Below are 24,289 nucleotides of genomic sequence, written 5' to 3'. Positions count from 1 at the left end.
GTTGCTTGCTGTTTTGACAAAAGAGTTGAAACCTCCAGGAAAATAACATATGAGCAGTATTTTATGCTTCTATAATTTGGTTATAAGAATAGACTGTACATAAGATTCTATGACAGAAAATAGAATTGGCAGTGGTATGGCCAATTAAAGTTAAATAAAAATAGAAACCCAAGTGTTTTGCCTATTAGGGTAATATGAATGACTAGAGCTGAACATATGCACTTAATAATATTCAGCTCCTCATTTTATTTAAAACTATTTAGATTGTCAGCACCGAGTTTATGAGTATAGCACAGCACTAGATAAATGTACCTCTGAACCCATCAATGCTTGTTGTCATGATCTTGGAGGTTTTGGCATGTGAGAAGTACTATTATTCTTCCCTTTTCACATTTAAAATACTCACATTCTTGCCTGTTTTCTACCTCCCACCTCTAGAAGCTTACTAAGGTACCATGAAGTAACAGGGTTGACCATCTTAATATTTTTTAAACCTAAATAATGTAAGGTTTTGGTAAAAAAAAATCAACACAAAGTTTAAAGCATGTCATTAGAAAAAATGAATTTTTATTTTAAATTATTTGTAATGTAACTTGAAATGCAATAAGAATTTTCTCATAAATATGTAAATATTTTAGCATTGATATTACTTCTGTAGCATTTTCAGCTTTAGTATAGAGCAGTTTTATTTTTATCAATTTAAATTTCTAATAAATTATGTAATTTATAATTTTATTTTCAAAATTGAAATTTGAATCTAAAGAGATAATAATGGTATTGTCTTTGAGTTAACCCTTTTTTATATGGTTGATAGTAATGTCTATAATCTCATTTTTTATTTTAGCTATTCATGTCTCCTTTCATTTGTTTACTGTCAGACTAGTTTAAAGTTTTGTAATTTTTTTTTTTTTTTTTTTTTTTTTTTTTGTGGGTTTTTTTTTTCGCCTAGGCTGGAGTGCAGTGGCACGATCTTGGCTCACTGCAAGCTCTGCCTCCTGGGTTCACGCCATTCTCCTGCCTCAGCCTCCTGAGTAGCTGGGACTACAGGTGCACGCCACCACACCTGGCTAATTTTTTTTGTATTTTTAATAGATACGAGGTTTTACCGTGTTAACCAGGATGGTCTCGATCTCCTGACCTCGTGATCCGCCCGTCTTGGCCTCCCAAAGTGTTTTGTCATTTAAAAAATATTTTTTAACCACCAACTTTTTGTTTTATTGATTGTTGTGATTTCTCTGTTGATATTCTCATTTTGTGTATACATTATTTTCATGATATTCTTTTGTTCTTTTCTATGGTTTCCTTTAGTTCTATGAACATATTTAAGACAGTGGCTTTAAAGTCTTTTTCTAATAAGTCCTATGGCTGGACTTTCTTCATAATCTTTGTTTTGTTTTGCTTTTGATTATTGAAAACTGGACATTTGAATATTATAATATGGTAACTGTACATCAGATTATCCTCCTTTCCCTGGGTTTACTCTTCTTGCTTAATGAAGGCTGTAGTCATCCATTTGTTTATTGACTTTTCAAAACAATTATTGCAAAGAATACATTCTTTGCTATGCACAGTCACTGAAGTGTCTGTTCCTTTAGCTGGTGTTGAGTAGTGTTTTGAGATATATTTCCTTGAATGCCTGGAACTAAAATAATCGGACACATAAACAAAAACACCTATCATAGTCTTTTTGGATAGAGTGTCCTGAGGCACTTCTTTAGCAGTTAGTGAGGTCGTTTACAACAATTTCTTAGTTTTTATTTACCACTTGAACTTAACCTAGAGTCAGACAAAGATGAAAGTTTAGCAACTTCTCAGGTATTTTCTGAGCACATGTCCTACTCTGAGTATCCTTAATGCTTTCTAAATTCTCCAGGGCAGTTTTAAATGCCTTAATTTCTCTAAAAGCTCCCCTATTTTTATTTCCAGCCTTTAGGTAGTGTTTGCATGTCTCAACCATAATATTCTGTCAGGTGGCTTTGGGTTTTTTGTTTATCTTACAATATTTTTGAGCAATTTCACTGCTTTTCTGCCTTGAGTAAGTTCAAAGATAGGCAAAACATGGCAAGCACCTTGCATCAGTCCTTCATGTACCCCCAAGAAGGTTAGAAGAGACAAACACAATAATTTCTGAATGAAGTCTGTTCTGTTTCATCAAAAACCAGGTACCTTTGTTTAAGTTCCTTGTAGATTGTGGGTATTAGACCTTTGTCAGATGGGAAGATTGCAAAAATTTTCTCTCATATTGTAGGTTGCCTGTTCACTGTGATGCTAGTTTCTTTTGCTGTGCAGAAGCTCTTTAGTTTAATTAGATCCCATTTGTCAATTTTGGCTTTTGTTACAATTGCTTTTGGTGTTTTAGTCATGAAGTCTTTGCCCATGCCTATGTCCTGAATGATATTGCCCAGGTTTTCTTCTAGGGTTTTTATGGTTTGGGGTTTTACTTTTAAGTCTAATCCATCAAAGGATATGAACAGACACTTCTCTAAAGAAGACATTTTTATGTGACCAGCAAACATAAAAATAGCTCATCATCACTTGTCAGTAGAGAAATGCAAATCAAAATTACAATGACATACCATCTCACGCCAGTCAGAATGGCAGTTATTAAAAAGTCAGGAAACAATAGATGCCGGTGAGGCTGTGGAGAAATAGGAACGCTTTTAGACTGTCGGTGGGCGTGTAAATTAGTTCAACCATTGTGGAAGACAGTATGACGATTCCTCAAGGATCTAGAACCAGAAATACCATTTGCCCCATCTATTCCATTACTGGGCATATACCCAAAGGATTATAAATATTTCTACTATAAAGACACATGCACAGGTATGTTTATTGCAGCACTATTTACAGTAGCAAAGACTCAGAACCACCCCAAATGCCCATGAATGATACACTGAATAAAGAAAACGTGGCACATATACACCATGGAATAGTATGCAGCCATAAAAAAGAATGAGATCATGCCCTTTGCAGGGACATGGATGAAGCTGAAAGCCATCATCCTCAGCAAACTAACACAGGAACAGAAAACAAACACCACATGTTCTCATTCATAAGTGGGAGTTGAACAGTGAGAACACATGGACACAGGGAGGGGAACAACACACAGTGGGGCCTGTTGGTGGATGGAGGACAAAGGGAGGGAGAACATTAGGACAAATACCTAATGCATGCGGGGTTAAAACCTAGATGGCAGGTTGTTAGGTGCAGCAAACCACCATGGCACATGTATACCTATGTAACAAACCTGCACATTCTGCACATGTATCCCGGAACTTAAAGTAAAATAAAAAATTAAATTAAGTTAAAAAAATAAAGGAAACAGGTCCCAGGGTCTTGCACTGGGGAATGAAAGCTGCTAGCCTCAAGACAACTGCTGAGTCAGAGAGAGTGGAACAAGGGCAAGTAAAAGTGCCACAAGACTTTCCTACTGTTTTTAAGTTGTCTTTTTTTTGGTTTTGATTCAGTATTCACTTGATTGCTGTAAACTTTTGACTTTTTTCCAGTTTTGACAACGTGGTTCCTGCCAGTTTTTGCGTGTTTTTCGTGTTTCTGTGGGGCCATGGACATTTGGAGCTGCCTGTTTACCATTTAGCTGAAGCCAACCTTTTTAGTTTTGATACAACCCCCAAACAAGATCGACTCTTTCTTTTCTCTTTGATGCAGACTTTTTGTGTTTTCATCTAGACTGGACCACATATTCTTTTCTTTTTTCAAAATAAGGGGCTGGCACTATATAATTGCAAATATATTTTGTAGCTCTGAGTGTTAATTGTTTTATGATTCACCTGCCTAGGTGCCGATATTGTCAGTCCATTTTGGATTTTGAATTCAGATGTATAAAAATCAGAGCCAAGGAATTCGCTTTAACTTTTTAAAAAATGTGCATACACTAAAAGTCTCTTTCTGATATATGAACATTAACAAATATATACAATTGAGCAAAAAATACCGAAATCAATATAGAGAACAGTTACATCACCTTCTGTACATTTTTCTTGTGTGTATTACTACAGGCTGTGAAGGGTACTAGGTGAATGAGGGGGAGGTGTCGGTGGTTAATGGGTACAAAAACATAGTTAAAAATAATGAATTAAGACCTAGTATTCAACCTCTCCTCCACCTCCAGTCCATGGCAAACACTAATCTGAATTTGACCCCATAATTTTGCATTTTATAGAATGCCACATAAGTGAAATCATAAGGTATTCATAAGATAATCATGAGATTTTCAGTCTGACTTCTCTCACTTAGCATAATAAATTTGAAATTCATCCACATTATTGTATGCAACAGTAGTTCATTCTTTTATTGTTAAAAGTAAGTTTGTTATTCATTCACCATTTGGAGAGCATTTGGATTATTTTCAGTTTTTGGCAATAAAGAATAAGTTGTATGAGTAAGTTTCACTTCTCTTGGGTAAACACCTAAATCTGGGAGTCCTGAGCTTTATGTGAAATATATACTTAACTTTCTAATAATGAAGAAACTTGTTTTTCAAAGTAACCGTAAAATTTTGCATTCTCATCAGCAATGTATAAGTGTTTTACGTGTTCACATGTTATTTTTGTTTAAGCAATTGTGATAGGTGTGAAGTGATATCTCATATAGTTTCAATTTGCTTTTCCTTAATATGAAACATCTTTCCATGTGCTAATGTGTAATTTGTATAGCTTCTTTTTTGAAGTGTCTTTTCAAATATTTCACCGACCTGTTTCATTAATTCATTTTTTTAAATTGAACTTTGAGTGTTCTTTGTGTACTTTGGATACGAGATAGATTTTTTGTGAGAAATGGGTTTTTGACTTATACTTTTATTTTCTTAATAATGTCTTTTAAAATAACAGACTAAACAATTGATACTGTACAATTTAATTGCTTTTTAATAGATGGTTTAATAGATGGTTGCTTTTGTATTTAAGAATCTTTGCTTACCCAAGGATGACAAGGATTTTTTTTTCCTATAATTTCTTCCTAAATATTTACCGCTTTGGATTTTATATTTAAAATCTGGTTCCTTTTGAATGAATAAAAATTATTTAAAAAATTTATTTTTATCTTTTAGAATTATTTTTGGACTTATTAAAAATGAACCATCTTGTTTTTAAAAAATGTAGTTCAATGTCACAAGATAATTTTATTTTTTAAAACTGCTTTTTAAAAACTGCGATTTGGCTAAATAATACCCCATATTTCTCAAAGCAAAAATTAACAAGTATAATGTATGTTTTTTTCCTATCAGGTGACAATAATTGAATTTATCATTCAAGTTCAGATTAATTTCTTTGAGTCTTCAAAGCTCTACACTAAATATTTGTCCAGTTCTCCTTCGAATCCAAAAACAGTACCACTGATCCGACCATGTTATGTTCAAGCTACTGGTATGTAACAAAAAATAATCAATCGGTGTGGGTAGGCCAAAGATTTGCACTTAAGTGTCTAAAAGATAAAAAATAGAATATGCTACTTATTTTTCATAAATGGAAATATTAGAAAATAAAATTTTAAGAGGATTCCTTTGTGTGTCACTTAAATTGTGTCTATGAGATTTGAATGTTGATAAACAGCACAGATATAATCTCTGGCAAGCAACTTGCTAAAAAAAGAGAGTAGAATTAAAATCAGGCCAATTTAGTATGTTATTGTGTGGTCAAGTTTAAATAATTAAGACAAAATATAAATTATTAAAATATTACAAAATGCATTTAATATAAAATAAAATAATAATAATTTTGTTTAAGAACATATCTCTCTTCCAAAGGGATGGGTTACTAAAAGACTAAGTACATGAAAAAAAGAAGTATTTTACAAATTTGAAAGTTTTGCTGAATTTTTATCTATTCATTTTCTTCAAATATTTAAAGATAAAAACTGATGTACTCTGCAAATTACATTTTTGCAAGTTGGCTTTGCTTTCAATTATATATGTGTATTTTTTGTGAAAAGAAAAGAAGTCTCTATTTTGTTTTTATAGTTCTGACATTAAGTTAAATTGTCATTAATTATAAAATAGTAGGGAGTATCATATCAGTTAATAATTGCATTTGGTAACTAGTAAGAGAGGTCTCACAAAAATAGCGTGCACATGATTAAAATATTTCACTCTCATTTAAAATCCAGAATTAGGAATTCCACAGCTGATCTGGAGGCTCAGTGAGGTTAAAGTTTTTCCCTTTGTTTTAAGAATTTCTTTTGGAAAGTAGTCATCATCTAATATTGCTTCCTGAATTAGGTAGATAAGCTTTCAAAACACTTGTTTGAAAATTAAAAATTAAGATAGCATTGTTAAAGAAAATTGGAAAATGTAGAAACAAAAATATTATCTGAAATTCAAATATTTAAAGTGTTCTTAATATTTTGATATCTTTTTTGTTCTATACATTGCTTTTGTTAATTTATTTTTTAAATATGCTTGTGATCTTACTCCTTATGCTAAGTGGAAACCAGCTCTATTTCATTTTATTTTTTAATTTTTAATTTTTGGAGGCACATAGTAGATGTATATCTTTATGGGGTACATGAAATGTTTTGATACTGGCATGCAGTGGGTAATAATCACATCATGGAGTATGGGATATCCATCCCATCAAGCATTTATTTTTTTGTGTTACAAACAATTCAGTGATACTCTTTTGGTTATTTTTAAGTGTATAATTAAATTATTATTGACTGTAGTCACCCTGTGGTGCTAGCTAATACTAAGTCTTATTCATTCTTTCTAATTATCCTTTTGTGCCCATTAACCATCCCCTCATCCTCCCCCTCATCCACCTACTACCCTTCACAGCCTATAGTAACCATCCTTCTACTCTCTGTCTCCATGAGTTCAATCGTTTTCATTTGTAGATCCCACAAATAAGTGAGAACATGTGATGTTTGTCTTTCTGTGCTTGGCTTATTTCATTTAGCATAATGACCTCCAGTTCCATTCATATTGTTGCTAATGACAGGCTCTCGTTCTTTTTATGGATAAGCAGTACTCCATTATGTATCTGTACCACATTTTCTTTATCCAGTAATCTGTTGATAGAACCTTAGGTTGCTTTCTAATGTGGCTATCAATGAACAGTGCTGCAACAAGCATGTGAGTGCAGATATCTCTTTGATACACTGATTTCCTTTCTTTTGCGTATATGCCCAACAGTGGGTTTGCTGGATCATATGCTAGTCTTTTTTTTTTTTTTTCAAGGAAACTTCAAACTTTTCTCCATAGTGGTTCTACTAATTTGCATTCCCATCAACCAACAGTGCGCAAGGGTTCGTTCCTTCCCTCTTCTCTGTATCCTCACCAGCATTGGTTTTTGCCTATCTTTTGGACAAAAGCCATTCTAACTGAGGGGAGATGATATCCCATGTAGTTTTGATTTGCATTTCTCTGATGATCAATGATGTTGAGCACATTTTTATGGGTCTGTTTGCCATTTGTATGTTTTCTTCTGAAAAATGTCTATTCTTTTGCTCAATTTTAAATTGGATTATTATATTTTTTCTCATAGAGTTGTTTGAGGTCCTTACATATTCTGGTTATTAACCCATCTGAAGTTTGACGTTTCCTCCAAAAAATACAAATAAAGCTAGCATATGAGCCAGCAATCCCGCTGCTGGCCATATACCCAAAAGAAAGGAAATCAGTATATCAAAGAGATATCTGCACTTCCATGTTTGTTGCAGCACTGTTCGTGATAGCCAAATTAGGAAGCAACCTAAGGTTCCATCAACAAATTACTGGATAAAGAAAATGTGGTACAGATACACCCTTGTCAGATGGGTATCATGCAAATATTTTATCCCAGTCGGCTATTGTCTCTTCACTTTGTGGATTGTTTACTTTGCTGTGCAGAAGCTTTTTTAATTTGATGTGATATCACTTGACCAGTTTTGCTTTGGTTGCCTGTGCTTATGAGTATTATTCAAGAAATTTTTGCCTGGACCAATGTCCTGGAGAGTTTCCCCAATGTTTCCTTGTAGAAGTTTCATAGTTTGAGGTCTTGAATTTAAGTCTTTAATTACTTTTTATTTTATTTTTTATACGGTGAGAGAGAGTGGTGTAGTTTCATTCTTGTGCATATGGATATCCAGTTTTCCTGTAGCATTTATTGAAACGAGTCTTTTCCCCATTGTGTTTTCTTGGCTTTTTTGTTGAAAATGAGTTCACAGTAGGTATGTGGATTTGTTTCTGGTTTGTCTATTTCATTGCATTTGTCTATGTGTCTGTTTTTCTACCAGTACCATGCTGTTTTGATTATTATAGCTGGGCAGTATAAAGTCAGGTAATGTTATTCCTCTAGTTTTGAACTTTTGCCTAAGGTAGTGGATCTTTCATGGTTCCATATACATTTTAAGATTGTTTTTTCAATTTCTGTGAAGAATGTATTGGTATTTTGATAGGGATTAGATTGAATCTGTAGATTGCTTTGGGTAATATGGATATTTTTTACAATAGTGACTCTTCCAAACCGAGAACATGTAATATCCCATTTTTTTGGCACCCTCTTCAATTTCTTAATGTTTCATAATTTTCATTGTAGAGATCTTTCACTTCTTTGATTAAGTTAATTTCTAGGTACTTAATTTTATTTATGGCCTTTGTAAATGGGATTACTTTTAAAATTGCCTTTTCATATTGTTTGCTATTAGCATATAGAAATCTACTGGATTTTCTGTTGATTTTGTATCTTGTAACTCTACTGAATTTGTCATTTATAATATTTTTTGATGTAATCTTTACGTTTTTCCAAATACAAGATAATATTGCTCTGCAAACAAGGTTAATTTTACTTGTTCCTTTCCAGTTTGTATGCCTTTATTTCTTTCTCTTGTTTGATTGCTTTGGCTAGGATTTCCAGTACTATGTTGAATAACAGTGGAGAAAGTGAATATCCTTGTCATGTTTCATATCTTAGAGGAAGGCTTTCAGTTTGATACTATCTGTGTGTCTGTCATGTATGGCTTTTATTACGTTGAGGAATTTTCCTTCTATCCCCAGTTTTTTGAGGGCCTTTATCATGAAAGGATGTTGAATTTTATCAAGTCTTCTTTCAGCATTAATGGAAATGATCACATGGTTTTTGTCCTTCATTCTGTTGATATGATTTATCACATTGATTGATTTACATATTTTGTTCCATTCTTGCATCCCAGGGATAAATCCCACTTGGTCATGATGAATGATCATTTTAATGTATTGCTGAATTTGATTTGCCAGTATTTTGTTGAGGATTTTTGCATCAATATTCATCAGCGATATTGGCCTGTCCTATCTTTTTTTTTGTTTGTTTTGATGTGTCATTGTCTGGTTTTGGTATCAGAGGAATACTGGCCTCATAGAATGAATTTGGAAGTATTCCATTGTCTTCTATTTTTCAGAATAGTTTGAGGAAGATTGGTGTTAGTTTTTCTTTAAATGATTGGTGGAATACAACAGTGATGATACCAGGTTTTCTTTACTAAGAGACTTTTTATTATGTCTTGAATCTCATTACTTGTTACTGGTCTGTTGAAGTTTGAAATTTCCCCCTGGTTCTGCGGTAGTGCTCCTCACACGGGGGCACCAGTTGTGGGGGGATGTGTCCCTTGCAGACTCCTGACCCAGCAACAGATGAATAAAGTACACTGACACACAGATATTCTGCTTTGCCAGTCCAGCTGAGTGTCTGAGCCTCTTACAGACTCCAGCAGAGTCCTGTAAACAGTTGAGACTGCAGCCTCAATCAGTCAGTGAGACTTGCATTTATTTAGTAAAGATTAAAAGGTCGTGAGTAAACATCACTAGAGGGTAAAGATTCAAGGCCAGGTTCCTAGGCCTAAAGCAAACACCCTTTGCAGGTAATAAACTTCTGCCGACCCTCTCCCCCCGCCCCCCCCCCCAGCAGTGGGAGGCAGTTAAGCACCTGTGGTAGGACAAAGGTTAGTCTTAGGCACATATAAGTAAACAGGTTAGTAAAATAAACTCCACACATTCCTTTGTACTTGCACCCTAATCTTTCTGGCTCCTGCAAAGACACCCTGGCTGCCTTCAGCCAAGCAGTGTGAAGCTATGCAAACTCTCAGACCTTCCAAGAGAGTTTGTCACTATTTCTATAACTATCTTTAACATTTTTCCCACTAGCCTGACTGAACCCCAACATGGTTCAACCTTGGTACATTGTATGTGTCTAGGAATTTATCAATTTCTCCTAGATTTTTCGAATTTAGTAGTTTATAGTTGCTCATAGTAGCCACTAATGACCCTTTGAATTTCTGCAGTCTCAGTTATAATAAGCCTTTTTTAAATCTCTGATTTTATTTATTTGGATCTTCTCTCTTGTTTTTTAATCTGGCTAAAGGTTTGTCAATTTTGTTTAACTCTTCAAAAAAATCAACTTTTTGTTTCATTGATCTTTTGTACTCTCTTCATTTCATTTTTTAAAATTTATGCTCTGATCTTATTTCTTTTTTTCTACTAATTCTGGTTTGTTCTTGTTTTTATAGTTTTTTAAGATGCATCATTAAGTTATTTGAAGATTTTCCTCTTTTCTGATGTAGACAGTTATAGCTATAAACTTTGCTTTTAGTATTGCTGTTGCTGTATCCCATAGGTTTGGATACGTTGTTTTCTTTCTGTCAATTTGTATAGTTTTCAAAATTCCTCTTATTATTGATTTCTTGTTTTGTTCAATTGTAATCAGAGAAGATGCTTGATATAATTTCAAATTTTGAATGTTTTAAGACTTGTTTTGGGACCTGACATACGATTCTTCATTGAGAAGAAGTGCCATTTTCCTCATCTTTTCATTGTATTTCCCAATATTTTTCTTACTTGACTTTTCTAAATCTTAAAATGTTATTTTGGCAGTTTTAAACTAGTAAGAGTTCTTAGTATTTACTAATTATTTCCTTATAGCCTGTTATTTTTGGAAAATAATACCTTTTACTTCTAATTATGATTTCATTGACTTTTTTTTTCTGTTGACTACATTTTCACTATTTTTGCTGAATTATTTCTTCCTCTATGTCTCTCTCTTCTATGTTGAATAGTTCTTTAATATCTATCGACCCTTGCCTGTTTGCTCATGTTTATTAATACCTCTTAAAAGGCTGGCTTTATCATTAGATATTATATCACTGTCTGGCAATCAGGGTACTAATGAATGGTTTAATTTGAGGAGGTATGTCTGGGAAATTAGTCTGTGATCTTTAATCTTAGGTGGTTTGGTTTCTTCAGAAAATGATTCTATAAAAATTTGTGATAGGCAGAGTATAATTTGTTTGTTTAAATGAAATAAGGCACTCTAAATGGTGAAGTAATATGCCAAAACAATGCTTTGTTTTAAAAGTTATAGTCAACATATTATTTTCACTGGTTATTCCTAGTTGCCAATTTGTAAATGGAAAGACAATATTACATGTGCCACTTTTTATATGTCTGCTGTAACATTGTCTCTTTTAGGATTTCACATGACAGGTTTTGGGAGTAACACAAGGATGGACCCTATCTACAACTTTCTCCTATCCCACAGGTCCTGGCCCCCTGTCAAATCATCCATTAATTCCAGTGGCATAATAAAAACACGTGTAAGATACATACATTTCTAGGATCAGAAATTGTTTTTATTTTATTTACTTATTTTTTCAAAAGCTGGTGATACCCTTTAGTTTTCATTAAGAATTACAAATGTCTTAGAGGTAAGTTTCAAGAAGTATAGGGTTTTTTTTTCCCAGTAGATTATAATATCTTCTCTAATGCAGTGAGTATTTTTACAGATATGCCTTTTCTTAATCTTCCATAGAATAGCCATTTATTCCCAGAGTTTTCTTGTTTTATCTAGGAAATGTTACATGCTATACCAGCTATATATTTTCTCTGTATTCCAATAAATTTTCCTTCTGCATTTCTGTTCACTTCTGTGTTGTTCAAACTCTAGTGTGGAGATCATTTTAGCTCTGTTTACTTTTTTCTTAGCTCAGTATCACCTTTTTGTTATTTTAAGGATAATTTTCCTATTTTACTTATAATTCATTGCCATTAAAATATTCCACAAAAGGGAACTTCGGTAATTCAATAAACCAAGATATTTTAGAAATGTTTTTAAATGTTATTTTATTTTCTGGTTGGGAATATAAAAATATATAGAAACAAATCTTATTTTCTTAATGTTTAATGTTTTAAAGTATACTAAGAAGTACCTATGGGCTTATATCTGTTGACATTTTATCAGTATATTTATGTTCCTCTCACAGCATTGCAATCACCATTGAACTTATCTAGTACTAAGTTTGTATTTGAAATCCCTTTACATGAGATGAATCCTAATAACAAGGTCACAAAAACTCAGGTATGTATAAAGAAGTGATACAGTTGACAGTTCTTTTCATGATTATGAATTTTAGTTTGTTAAGTTGATTATTCATAAGCATGAATCATATGAACTATTCCCTATGATTAATTTCTCCCCAATTGTTTATGCTATTTGGAGCAAGAATACTGGTGTTTTTAGAAAACTTACATATAAAATTTCTCAGGAGTAATTTTCAAAATATACAAATACATATACAGCTATTTATAAATACATATATGCATATAATTAATAAGAATATTAAAATAATTTTAATATAATTAAATTATCCCATTCTCCTTATACAAATAGAAGCTATAATTTAAATTAATATGAAATATATTCCATAGATAAAATGTGCTAGGAGGCAATAATAAATCTGAATAATAATAATAATAATAAAGTAGCTTCTATGTTAAGTTACTATTTTTTTCTTACGGGATATCTCTGCCTCTCTTCTAATTAGGAAGGAAAACAGAGAGACGTGCATAAAAAAGAAGTTCAGGACACATTATAGAAATTTGTATTTGCACTGCCCCTTTTTGTCTTATATATTGCTATACCTGTAACCAATTTTGAACCTTTATAGCATTGAAGAAAAATTATATGGAGAGAATATTTAGCATTGCTTTAATAAAACATAGCAGAATGCTATATAAAATTATAGTTAGAGATCAATGAAGGATCTACTGAAATTAAAATGTGACTGTTTAGAGTATGAAAAGTCAAGAAAACTTCTACTTCAAATAGAACTTCAAGGATACAAAGACCTTATGTGTTGGACTAGAAAGGCAACTTTAATTAACTGAATTTAATGGATTTAAGATAAAAACAATACCTTCATAAATGTAAATTATTTTATGTCATTGAAATTTTATTCAATCGATGTAAGCAAAGATCTAGACACCAATAGCATTCTCTCTTTTGAGGAGAAAGAGGGACATTGGCCCCATGGAGAAAAAAAATGTGACTCCAATCTTCTACTTAAACTTCCCGTGAATGGTATTTGCAGTCATAATATATAAGATATATGGTACAGAGAAGACTTAATGTGTTTATGGAAGGTTAATTTGACAGAAGGTTTAAGGATTTTGGAATAAAGAAATAAAACTCATTTTACATACTGAGTAATTAAAGGATACTGTCTAAAGTAGAGAGAATAAGAAAAACAAGAGGTATATATATTTTGCTTAAAATTACCAAGTGACTAATGGAAGAATTTTAAAAAATATGAATATCCAAAATAGGAAGTGGAGCGACGAGTATAGGTAGTACCAATGAGCTGCATCTTCATCTTTCCTAGTTGGCAGTCAAAAGACAGTATCTGAAGCTGATAAACCATAAAATATTCATGCTGCAGGCAGATAATGGCCCCAAAGATGCTTAACTATTAATCTCCAAAATTTGTGAATACGTGACCTTGTATCACAAAAGATACTTTGCTGATGTAATTATGGTAAAGGACTCGGAGAAGGGAAGATTTTCCTGAATTATCTAGGTGGGCCCAATCTAATAACATGAGAGGTTAAAAGCAGAGAACCTTTTCTAACTGTGCTCAGAGGGAGATGTGATGATGACAGAAGGGTCAGAGTGATGCAGTGTTCAACACAGAGGAAGAAGGCCACCAACTGAGGAATGCAGCTGACCTCTAGAAACTAGAAAGGGCAGTGAAATGGGCTTTCCTAGAGCTTTCAGAAAGGAACACAGTTCCTGCTAACACGTTGATCCTAGCCAAATGATACTTGTGTTGGACTTCTAATCTACAGAAATGTGATATATAATAATATATTTGTGTTTTCTAAAGTCCCTGTGTTTGTGGTAATCTGTTATGGCATCTATAAAAAACTAATATAAGCCATATTGGTGTCACATTTAGATAAAAACTCAAATCACAATATTAAAATTGCTGCTTCTGGGAAGCAGAACTTTTGATGAAGAGGAATTTGGTGGGACAACTGCTTTTTGAGGCGGAGTCTCCGCTTCTGCCGCCCAGGCTGGAGTGCAGTGGCCGGATCTCAGCTCACTGCAAGCCCGGGCCCCGGTTCACGCCATTCTCCTGCCTCAGCTCTCCCAGCAGCTGGGACTACAGGCCCCGCCCCACCTCAGCCCGGGCTGGTTTTCTCGTCTTTTTAGGTAGAGACGGGTTTCCCCACTGTGTTAGCCAGGATGGCCCCTGACCTCCTGACCTGCATCCGGCCTGCCTCGCCTCCCAAAGTGCTGGGATTACAGGCTTGCTCGTCACACCGGGTTGACAACTGCTTTTAAACAAGGATTTTGAACTTTTTGTGTAAGCTGCATACATATGTGATTTTGACAAAAATATAAAGAAAAAAGCACTAAACATACTGAACAAATTTACCAATGTTTCTTTACAGATAACTGTATCAGTTCCCTTCTCAGAATTATAAGATAGAGAAGGTAGATAGTATTTTGGAAGTATAATAGCTTTTCCTCATTTTAAAATGACAAAAATTAAGCTTCAAATGGCTGGTATGATTTTGTGCTCACCTTCTGTATTGAAACATGTTGTTTTCTTTAGAATGTGTAAATTAACCTTTTATAGTTAGGATATACCAATATTAGAGCTAAATAGATGCAGTACTTCAAGGCTTGGGAATAAAATGTAGTGATAATTGTATGGCTCATTCTGTAGTCTTCAAGTATTTGAAGAGTAAAGTTAATGAAAAAATCTGGTTGATAGTTGTATTTTAATCTGGTTGATAGTTGTATTTCATTAGAAAGATGAGTCTGCATGCAAGTCAGGACCATAATGTTCAGATTTACTAAAACATTTCAAAGATAGTGCAGAGAATTTCTGATAGCTTTCACCCAACTTTACCTAACGTTACCTTACATAACCCTAGGGCATTTTTTTTTAAATGAGAAATTAACATTAGTACAACATTATTGACTAAACAACAGACTCTAAATAGAAATCAATGGTTTCTCACTAATATCCGTTTACTGTCCCGGGGTCCAACCAGGATAGCACATTGCATTTAGTCTCATCCAACCTATGACAGGCTCTTGATCTTGCTTTTTTTTTTTTTTTTTGTTATCTTGACGGTTTTAAAGAGTATTTGTCCAGCATTTTTTGAAAATATCTGTTAATTTGAGATTGTCTGGTGTTTTTCACCTGATTAGACTGAGTTTTTATTTTCCATGGGTTTTGAAGAAGAATGTTACTGAGGTGAAATAATTTTTTTTCACATCATATAAAGGAATACATGATATGAAAATGACTAATTACTGGTAATGTCTGCTAGGTTTCTCCACTGTGAAGTTACTGTTTTTCACTTTCCATACTCTATCCTTTGAAAGTGTGTGATCAATTTTAGCCTACAATAAAGTGGTAGGAGGTTAAGCTCTACTTATATATTACATATATTACTTGGAAATTTTCTTTAAAAGAGATTATTTCCTCTCCCTATTTATTTATTTATTACATAATATATCAGCATGAACACACATATATTTATTTTTATACTTTCAGTTATAATTTAATATTATATTATTTATTTTGTTACTGAAATTGTTTCTGCTTTGGCCATTATAAGCTCTTTTACGTTGGTCCTTTGACAGGCTCCCATCATTGTGATTTTGAAGTGTTTTCTTAGTTACTGGTACTACCAAATGTTCCAGGCTCATCTTTTATTTTACTTGCTCCAGCTGTAAAATCAACATTTCTCCAAGATCCCCTAGTACTTTTTATTGTAGAATGATATTTAGAAACCAAAGTCTAAGTACTGTGTATATGAGTTGCTACTGCAGTGTCACAGGTTCTAGGCCCTTTCAACAAATAGAGTCAGGAAATAGGCATATACATACTAATCCACATGTACACATATACTTATAATTATCTATACATGTATCTCTCTCTCTCTCTCTATCTATCCATACATCCATCTAACATCAGTACAGACTGATATCTCTAATCTAGCACCACAATGTCCATTCCCATCTTTCTCTCTTACTCATTTTTGACTAATTTCTCTGACAACGAGAAATTTGCCTCTCATTTTTTACACTTTATTTACTTATTTTAATCCTAATTTCAAGTAAAGAAGTTTCAGAATTTCTAACCTGTAGCCTATTAAAATTGCTGACACCTTTATCACCTAGAGTACATTATTCATACACAATTCTTACTCTTTAGCCTTGTAGCTTTCAGTCAAAAACACAGTTTTTCAAAGTTACTGAGGTCAATTTCTCCCTACCCTAACTACATTCAGTGAGGTTATTTCACACATTTGTAATACAGTGTATCAACATTCCAAGACGGATTACAGACTGTGATGCACTGTATTACAGCTGGATTGATTGTTTTTGATTTACATACATTTATGTTCATGTAAGATCTTTGGGTTTTGAAAAATGCATGGAATAATGTGTCTACCACTTCATTGCCATAGAGAACAGTTTCATCAGACTAAAAACCCCTTTGTCTAATATCATTTTAAAGCATTTTATCTATGATTAATCATTTGAATTTATACATAGGCTCATCAAATTGAGATGGTAATACAACTAAACTTTATTTTGCATGCTATAATTTTTAACTTTTTTTTGTCTTTTTGTGTGTGTGAGCAGAATCTTGTTTTATATAATATTACCAAACACCATGTGACATGGACTTTGGATCTTAGTAATACTGGCAAACTTTTCAAAGATGGCACCTTCAAGTTCAGTGTACTGAATGGGATTATACGGCCAAATGCAACGTATAATGTTTCCATACATTTCTGTCCAAGTAAGATCTTTTCTCCTATATTTGTGGTTATACTTTCAATTTATCCTTCATCTATGACATTGTTTTATTATGTATACAGAAATTTAGATTATTTATTTGTTTCTTTTAATTTGAATAATTATAAATAATACAATTTTATTAATCTCATTTTTGAATGTTACATTATTTAATTGATGAAGTTGGTATATATTCAAGGTGTACAATGTGAGGATTTGATGTATGTATGCATTGTGTAATAATTGCCACAATGAAATTACTTAATATATCCATCATCACCCATGTTGTACATTAGATCCCCAGAAACTTGTTCATCTTATATCTGAAAGTGTGTACCCTTTGATCACCATCTCCCCATTTCCCCCACTCCCAAGCCCTTAGAAGACAATGCCCTACACTCTGCTTCCATGAGTTTGACTTTTTAGATTCCACGTGAATGAGATTATACAGTAATTGTCTTTCGGTGTCTGACTTATTTTACTTACAATAACGTCCTCCAGGTTCAACCATTTTTTTTTTTTTTTTTTTGCAAAGGGCAGAATTTTCCTCTTTTGTATGAATGAATAGTAGTCTATTGTGTATACATACATCACAATTTATTTCTCCACTCATCCATCAATGGACACTTTTATAATCTGGCTATTGTGAATATTGCTGCAATAAACATAGGAGTGCAGATATTTGAGATACTGATTTCATTTCCTTTGAGATTACCAGATCATATGGTGGTTCTATTTTTAATTTTTTGAGGAATGCTCTCAGAATTCTGCTTATCACACTCAGCCACTATAGTGCAATGTAATCTGTTTTTCATTTTATTAGACTTATAAAATACCCAAATTACGAGGACACTAAGTTTTACACATGTGGTAATCTAGATAAAATACCTGCAACTGGCTCAGTTATCAGTAGAAGTTCAGGCAGGGTAAGAATCTATTATAGCTTTTAAGCTTATTAGAGAGTTCCTTGAGCACTGTGCTCTCTCCCTCTCAATAATGTTCTATTAGCACTGTGTTGCATTAACTTGATGTTCTACTATATCTACTAGCATGGCATTGTATAATCATTTTAGCTTTGTGTGTGAGAAACATCTCATTGCACATTATGATTAGGTTTAAAAATGTTTAATCTTTTTATTACCTCTCTTTAAATCTCTGAAAATATGATAGAAAATATCAACTATTCTTTGCATTCTGAAATTTGTTTAGTAAAAATAATTAAGTTTTATTATGTATTTCTCTAGTTTCTTCTCCATTTCTACCATATTCGAGTTCGAAAGAGCTAGCACAAAGGCTATTCCAGCTGAACCTACCATCCATATTTCTGTTCAGAACTTCTCCTTTATGTCCCTGCCAACATTTTTACTCAGATAAAATGCACTGGACTAGTCAATCTAGAAGGAAATAAGAAACATTTCCTTTTGATTTTTCGTTTAATATGGGACGGGGCCCTATCAGTTAAATCTATGGTTTCCTTTATTAGGCTCCCAACCTTACTCTTTTGTTGTTTTGTTTTTGTTGTTGTTCTTGTTGTTGTTGTTATTGTTGGAGACGGAGTCTCGCCCTGTTGCCCAGGCTGGAGTACAGTGGTGCAATCTCAGCTCACTGCAACCTTCACTTCCTGGGTTCAAATGATTCTTCTGCCTCACCCTCCCGAGTAGCTGGGACTAGAGGCGTGCCCCACCACACCTGGTCAATACAACCTAACTCTTAAGAATTAAACATGCTTAAAAATGCCTTTATAAATTACATCTCAGATGAGAGAGAAGACACTCTCAGCTTAAAAAGGGGTAGGATTGAATCTCCAATAGTCTGAGGTTACACAAAGAATCTCCTTCTCTATCACCCCAGAACCCTTTAAGAGGTCTGAAATTCTGAAATAATCAGAATTCAATAAGTCTTAAAACCTTCCCTAACTCTGAAATTGTTTTTTCTCCCCAAACTAAGTTTAACAACATCAAATTTATGAAATGAAACCATCATTTCCCTATAGATTTGTAATGTTTTAAATACATATATTCTCTTATAGCTTATTTTATCAGCTCAAACTATACATAATTTTTTTTAATTTTTCATATAGTCTTTCCAGTACTCATTTGTCATTATTAGTAGGGAGCCCATTGTTTTTCTATCCCTCCTCTCCTTTCCTCTCCAGCTGTCTCCCTTTTTCCAAGAACCCTAGAATACTTACTTGATCAGGTAAAGGGCTTATTTGATTAAGTAATGGCCTTCAGTACAGAGAACGCTAGTATGGCTGATGATTTCAATGAGTCCATTGCTTTTGCTTCTAGCACTAAGTGTCACTTTTGAACATGGTCTTGCATCACCCAGTGCACTGTCATTTTCTGCTCTGAAGATACCCTTGATGGCCCCAGTCTTTGCTAAGGTGCACTGGTGTCTCATTGAGGGGTTCTAAGATATCAGCTTGAAATCACAATCACTGAGTCACTCTTTTCTCTCTGTCACACACTATGCTTGGAGATTTTGGTGTGAAAGGGTATTGATTACTTGCTGTGATAGAAAAACTGTCCTCAGAAACTAGCTTTCAGCTTCCCATGTTGAGCCCTGCTCTCTGACGCAAACTATCTTTTCTTTTATTAAGCTATGGCATGGGAATTTCCTGTCCTTTCCTACCAGGTAAAATTGGCCAGTCAACCCTGGTAGTATTTCTTAAACTTAAAAATCCGGGATACAGCACATTCCTTTCATCTCAGGACCTCCTTTTCTCAGTCGTCCCCTGAGATCCTTATGGCAGTGATCTATCCTCTTCTTCATACTACATATTCTAAAGGTCTGGGAAGCTTCTATTAAAACACAGAAAATAATTTTTTTAAAATGTTCTATTGCAGTGCTTTCCCAGGGTATATTTATTTTCCCCAAATTATGAAAATCTACATTAAAGAGACTTGCTCTATTTCTAGTCAAGCTGTACTTTAAAACAGTTTTCTTTCAACAGTACCTCATTACGTGTCTTAAGTTCTTCAGCAAGCTAAATCTAATTTCTGGGTAATTTATTCTGCCCCATTAAGTTGTAACATCATTGTACATGTTGAAATTTAGTAATGCTTCAGCTATGTAAATTTTTTTGTGTTTTAACTACTTTAAAATACCCTTAAAATTTTGTTTTTCATTAGATTGTCCTGGAAGATACACAGCAGATATTCCTATGCTTTTAAATTATATTCCTGTTTGCTATAAAATATTATGTCTTACTGGAGAAGTAAAATCACCAGAATTATTGTTTGACCCTCCATCTATATTTTTCGCTCCTGTTCCTTTGGATGTAACAACTGTGATGGATATTAACATTTTACCTCAAAACTATTTCAGGTAAATAATGTGAATTTACCACATTTTTTTATGTGCTTTTTTGTTTGTGTCTGTGTTATATGGGAATTATATAAGAATGGCTTGTTTCTATAGTTGAACTATTAAAATATTTAACTATATATTAAAATTTAACAAAAAACAAAAAATCTTTCTTAATTATCTCACAGTTAGTCATTGAATTTTCTTGTAATTTTTTTTTTTTTTTTTTTTTTTTTTTTTTGCTGTGTCTCTCTTCATGGAGTAGTAAGCAAGCCTAAAAATTCAATATATTAGTTTTCTGGTGCTATGTGAAAAAATATCACAAACGTGGTGCCTTAAAACATGCTTTTGATATCTCAAACAACGTGAATTTGTTTATTATCTTGCAGTTTCTCTGACTTAGTAGTCCAGCTGGCTTAGCTGCATCCTCTGCTGAGTGTCTCAATAAGCAGAAGTCAAGGTGTTGGCTGGAGTGGCCCTTTCACTTGAAGCTCGGTCTTCCTCCGAGCTCTCAAGTTGTTGGCAGAATTAATTTCATGGTCTTTATAGAACTAAAGCATCATTTTTTTGCCTAGGGACACACTCAGTCCACCCTCAAGTCCTAGCCATGTGGTCACATCCTCACAACCTGGTATACAACTAATTCAAGGCCAAAAGTATACCATCTCTCAGACTTCTCTGCTTCTGACTTTTAAACCCTATATATAGTGGGAGGCTATGTCGTTTATTGTAGAACGTTTAGCAACATCCATAGCCTCTACCCAATAGCGTTCCTCCCCATGATGTGACAGAAAATATATATATCTACACATGGCTACATGTCTCCTGGGGAGCAAAATCACCCTCAACTGAGAAGCACCAAAGTGAAATGATAGGAAGAGATATAACAGCATAACCAAAATAAAGCTGGGTAGCAGTATTAATTTCAAATGCAATAACCTCTAGAGGTAAAGTGTGTTTTTAAGATATAAAAGTCATCAAATAATTATAAAAGATTAAATTCACCTGAAAGCCAACAGCATTCTAAAGTTCTATGCATAATTAAAATAGTCTTAAAATATGTAACCTCCAAATGAAAATTGGAAAATTTGACTAGTCCTTCATAACTCTGGGATATTAAAACATGTATCAGAAGTGTTGATGAGTCCAGAGACAAGATATTTGAACAATATTTGTAACAAGCTTCATTAATTTAACATGTATAAATTGCACCTTACAATTAGAGAATACACATTTTTAAATGAATCATGAGACATTTATAGAAATTGACAATGTATGATTCTATAGTTATAATTCATGTCTCCAAAATGTTTAAAAGGTTGACATAATATAGACTATATTCTCCAAAAATAAATATAATAAACTAAAAGTCAATAAAGAAAAGATAACAAGATCCACCATGAGTTAGAAAATGTTAAAAAAAAATTCTACCGAGTAAAAGAAGAAATTATACTGAATTTCGCAAATAAATAATAATTAAAATGCTAGATTCCACATCTTGAAAACATTCACTGAGAATCATGAGTGTATAATACAATCAAGTACTCTAAACACCATCTGGACATTAGAGCGGAAAACTAAACCTAAAACAGCTACTGGGACTTCTGCTACTTTCTTTAGATAAAGAATTAGGCCGGTATCATTGTTTACTTTATTTGTTTTATTAAATAAACATCAAAATTTCAGTGATTGAAGAAAAAAACCTTAATAAAGTACAGTAAAATTATCCATACTTGGAAATATAAAACCTTAAATACTGATATTAGGAAAGAAAAAAATGATTGGAAATTTTAAACATCCAACTTTATAAGTAAGATTACAAATAATAGTCTCTTAGACTAACCTATGGAGTGTAGAAGGTGAGATAAAATTATACACAGTAGAAATTAAAGCAGTATAAAAATATATACAAAACAGAAACTCAGTGGAACCAAGTTTCTTCTTTGAAAGAGGAATACAATGGATACCAATACAGTGAAGTTGACAAGGAACAAAACAGAGAAGGGACAGTTAAATAATATTAGAAATAAGGAAGCTTAACCATAAATCCAAAGAAAAAATGAGATAATCAAAATACTATACAGAGGTCTATTCCAATACGTGTGAAAACTTAAATATGAAAGTTGTAGAAGTATATAATTTACTAAAAATATACTGGGAACAAGTAGAAAGCCTTTGGGTTAATACTTGAAACTTCACAAGAAAACATCCTCTGATGATTTTATAGTCAAGTTTTACTGAACTTTCAGGAAACAGATTTATCAAACTATAGAATAATAATAATGTGCCCTAATTTGTTTTATGATCTCAGAAATTTCTATTATGAAATCAGGAAATGACAGTATAGGAAAGCTGAATTATTGGCTACACTGTGTTATGAGAGCATACATATAATTATCCTTAAACAATCTGCGAGTACTTTGGGAGGCCGAGGCGGGTGGATCATGAGGTCACGAGATGGAGACCATTTTGGCTAACATGGTGAAACCGCGTCTCTACTAAAAATATTAAAAATAATTAGCTGGGCGTGGTGGCACATGCCGGTAATCCCAGCTACCTGGGAGGCTGAGGCAGGAGAATCGCTTGAACCCAGGAGGCAGAGGTTGCAGTGAGCCGAGATTGCACCACTGCACTCCAGCCTGGGCAACACAGCAAGACTCCATCTCAAAAAAAAAAAAAAAAGAAGAATCAAACAACGTGTATATAAGATAGATCATGACCAACTTGTTTGTATTCCAGTATTTCAAGGCTTGTCTATCATCAAAAAATCTAAAATGTTGTTAAAGAGAATAATGATTTGATCATTTTCATACATTGAGAATAAAGGCATTTGATACAATTTTTAAATCATTCATGGAAAAACTCTCAACAAACAGTAATAAAATAGATATTCTTCAATTGTTTAATGTTCCTATCATAAGCTTAGAGCAAATATCATTATTGAAACTGGAATATACATGAATTACCTTTTAACAACAGAAACGTGAACGATGCTTATTATCACTACTTCCCTAAAGCATTTTAATAGAGAACCTAGCATATGGCAGGGGGATAAGAAAAACAAAATGTGTGAGGATTAGGAAATAAAACTCAAAACTGTCATTATCTGTATATTAGATTATTTTTTCATATAGAAAATTCAAAGAATCTACAAGGAGATTTTTTAAAACTAGGAAGATCACTTATCAGAATAGGCAAATGTAACTTAAATATTTAAAATTCAATATAATTTCAGCATACAATATATAGAGCACACAACTTTAAATTACTACTTATAATAGCATCAAAAAATTAAAATATAATAGATAAATAGATAATAGATTAAAAGATAAGAGATAAAGATAATAGATAAAGCTATGAATGAACTGTATGGAACTGTATAAAGAAAATTATAAAACTCAAGTTAAATACAGGTGTATTTAAATAATTAAATAATAAACTCAAATAAATACACCAGTATTCATGGATTGGAATGTTCAATGCTGTAAAAAAAGTTTTCCACAGGTAAATTTACATATTTCATGTGACTTCAGTAAAAAATCAACTAAAGTTTTCATAGAGATTAATGTACAAAGGTATCAATTTAAAAGCTACTTCAACTCAAAAGTTGAGTCTTGCTAAATATGGTATAATGAAATGAATATGAGAGGTACTGAAGAAATAATGTAATGCAGTGTCCAAGTTATACATATGTAATAAAATCAACAGCATTAATCACTAATTTAAAGATAAGTTAATTAGCTAAGTAACAACTGAATTATTTTCAAACTGGATTTATAAATTACTTTCCATGTTTTTTTTTTTTTTTTTTTTTTTTGAGACGGAGTCTCGCTCTGTCGCCCAGGCTGGAGTGCAGTGGCCGGATCTCAGCTCACTGCAAGCTCCGCCTGCCGGGTTTTGCACCATTCTCCTGCCTCAGC

The 24,289-nt window shown here is 33.1% G+C and overlaps 1 protein-coding gene across 3 annotated transcripts in view; it reads left to right on the top strand.

Moving 5' to 3' along the window:
* Positions 1-24,289, top strand: part of CFAP47 (cilia and flagella associated protein 47) — a 446,504-nt gene that overhangs the window by 96,637 nt on the left and 325,578 nt on the right. For all 3 annotated transcript variants that reach the window (XM_031660417.1, XM_031660416.1, XM_031660418.1), the window contains exons 22-25: positions 5,243-5,381; positions 12,220-12,314; positions 16,905-17,064; positions 20,195-20,390. In XM_031660417.1, coding sequence (XP_031516277.1) covers positions 5,243-5,381; positions 12,220-12,314; positions 16,905-17,064; positions 20,195-20,390 — 590 coding nt within the window. The remainder of the gene's footprint in view (positions 1-5,242; positions 5,382-12,219; positions 12,315-16,904; positions 17,065-20,194; positions 20,391-24,289) is intronic.

This window comes from Papio anubis, chromosome X (assembly GCF_008728515.1).
Source record: "Papio anubis isolate 15944 chromosome X, Panubis1.0, whole genome shotgun sequence".
NCBI lineage: Eukaryota > Metazoa > Chordata > Mammalia > Primates > Cercopithecidae > Papio > Papio anubis.
Note: the sequence above shows the minus strand (reverse complement) of the source record. Positions and strands in the feature narration are given on the sequence as shown.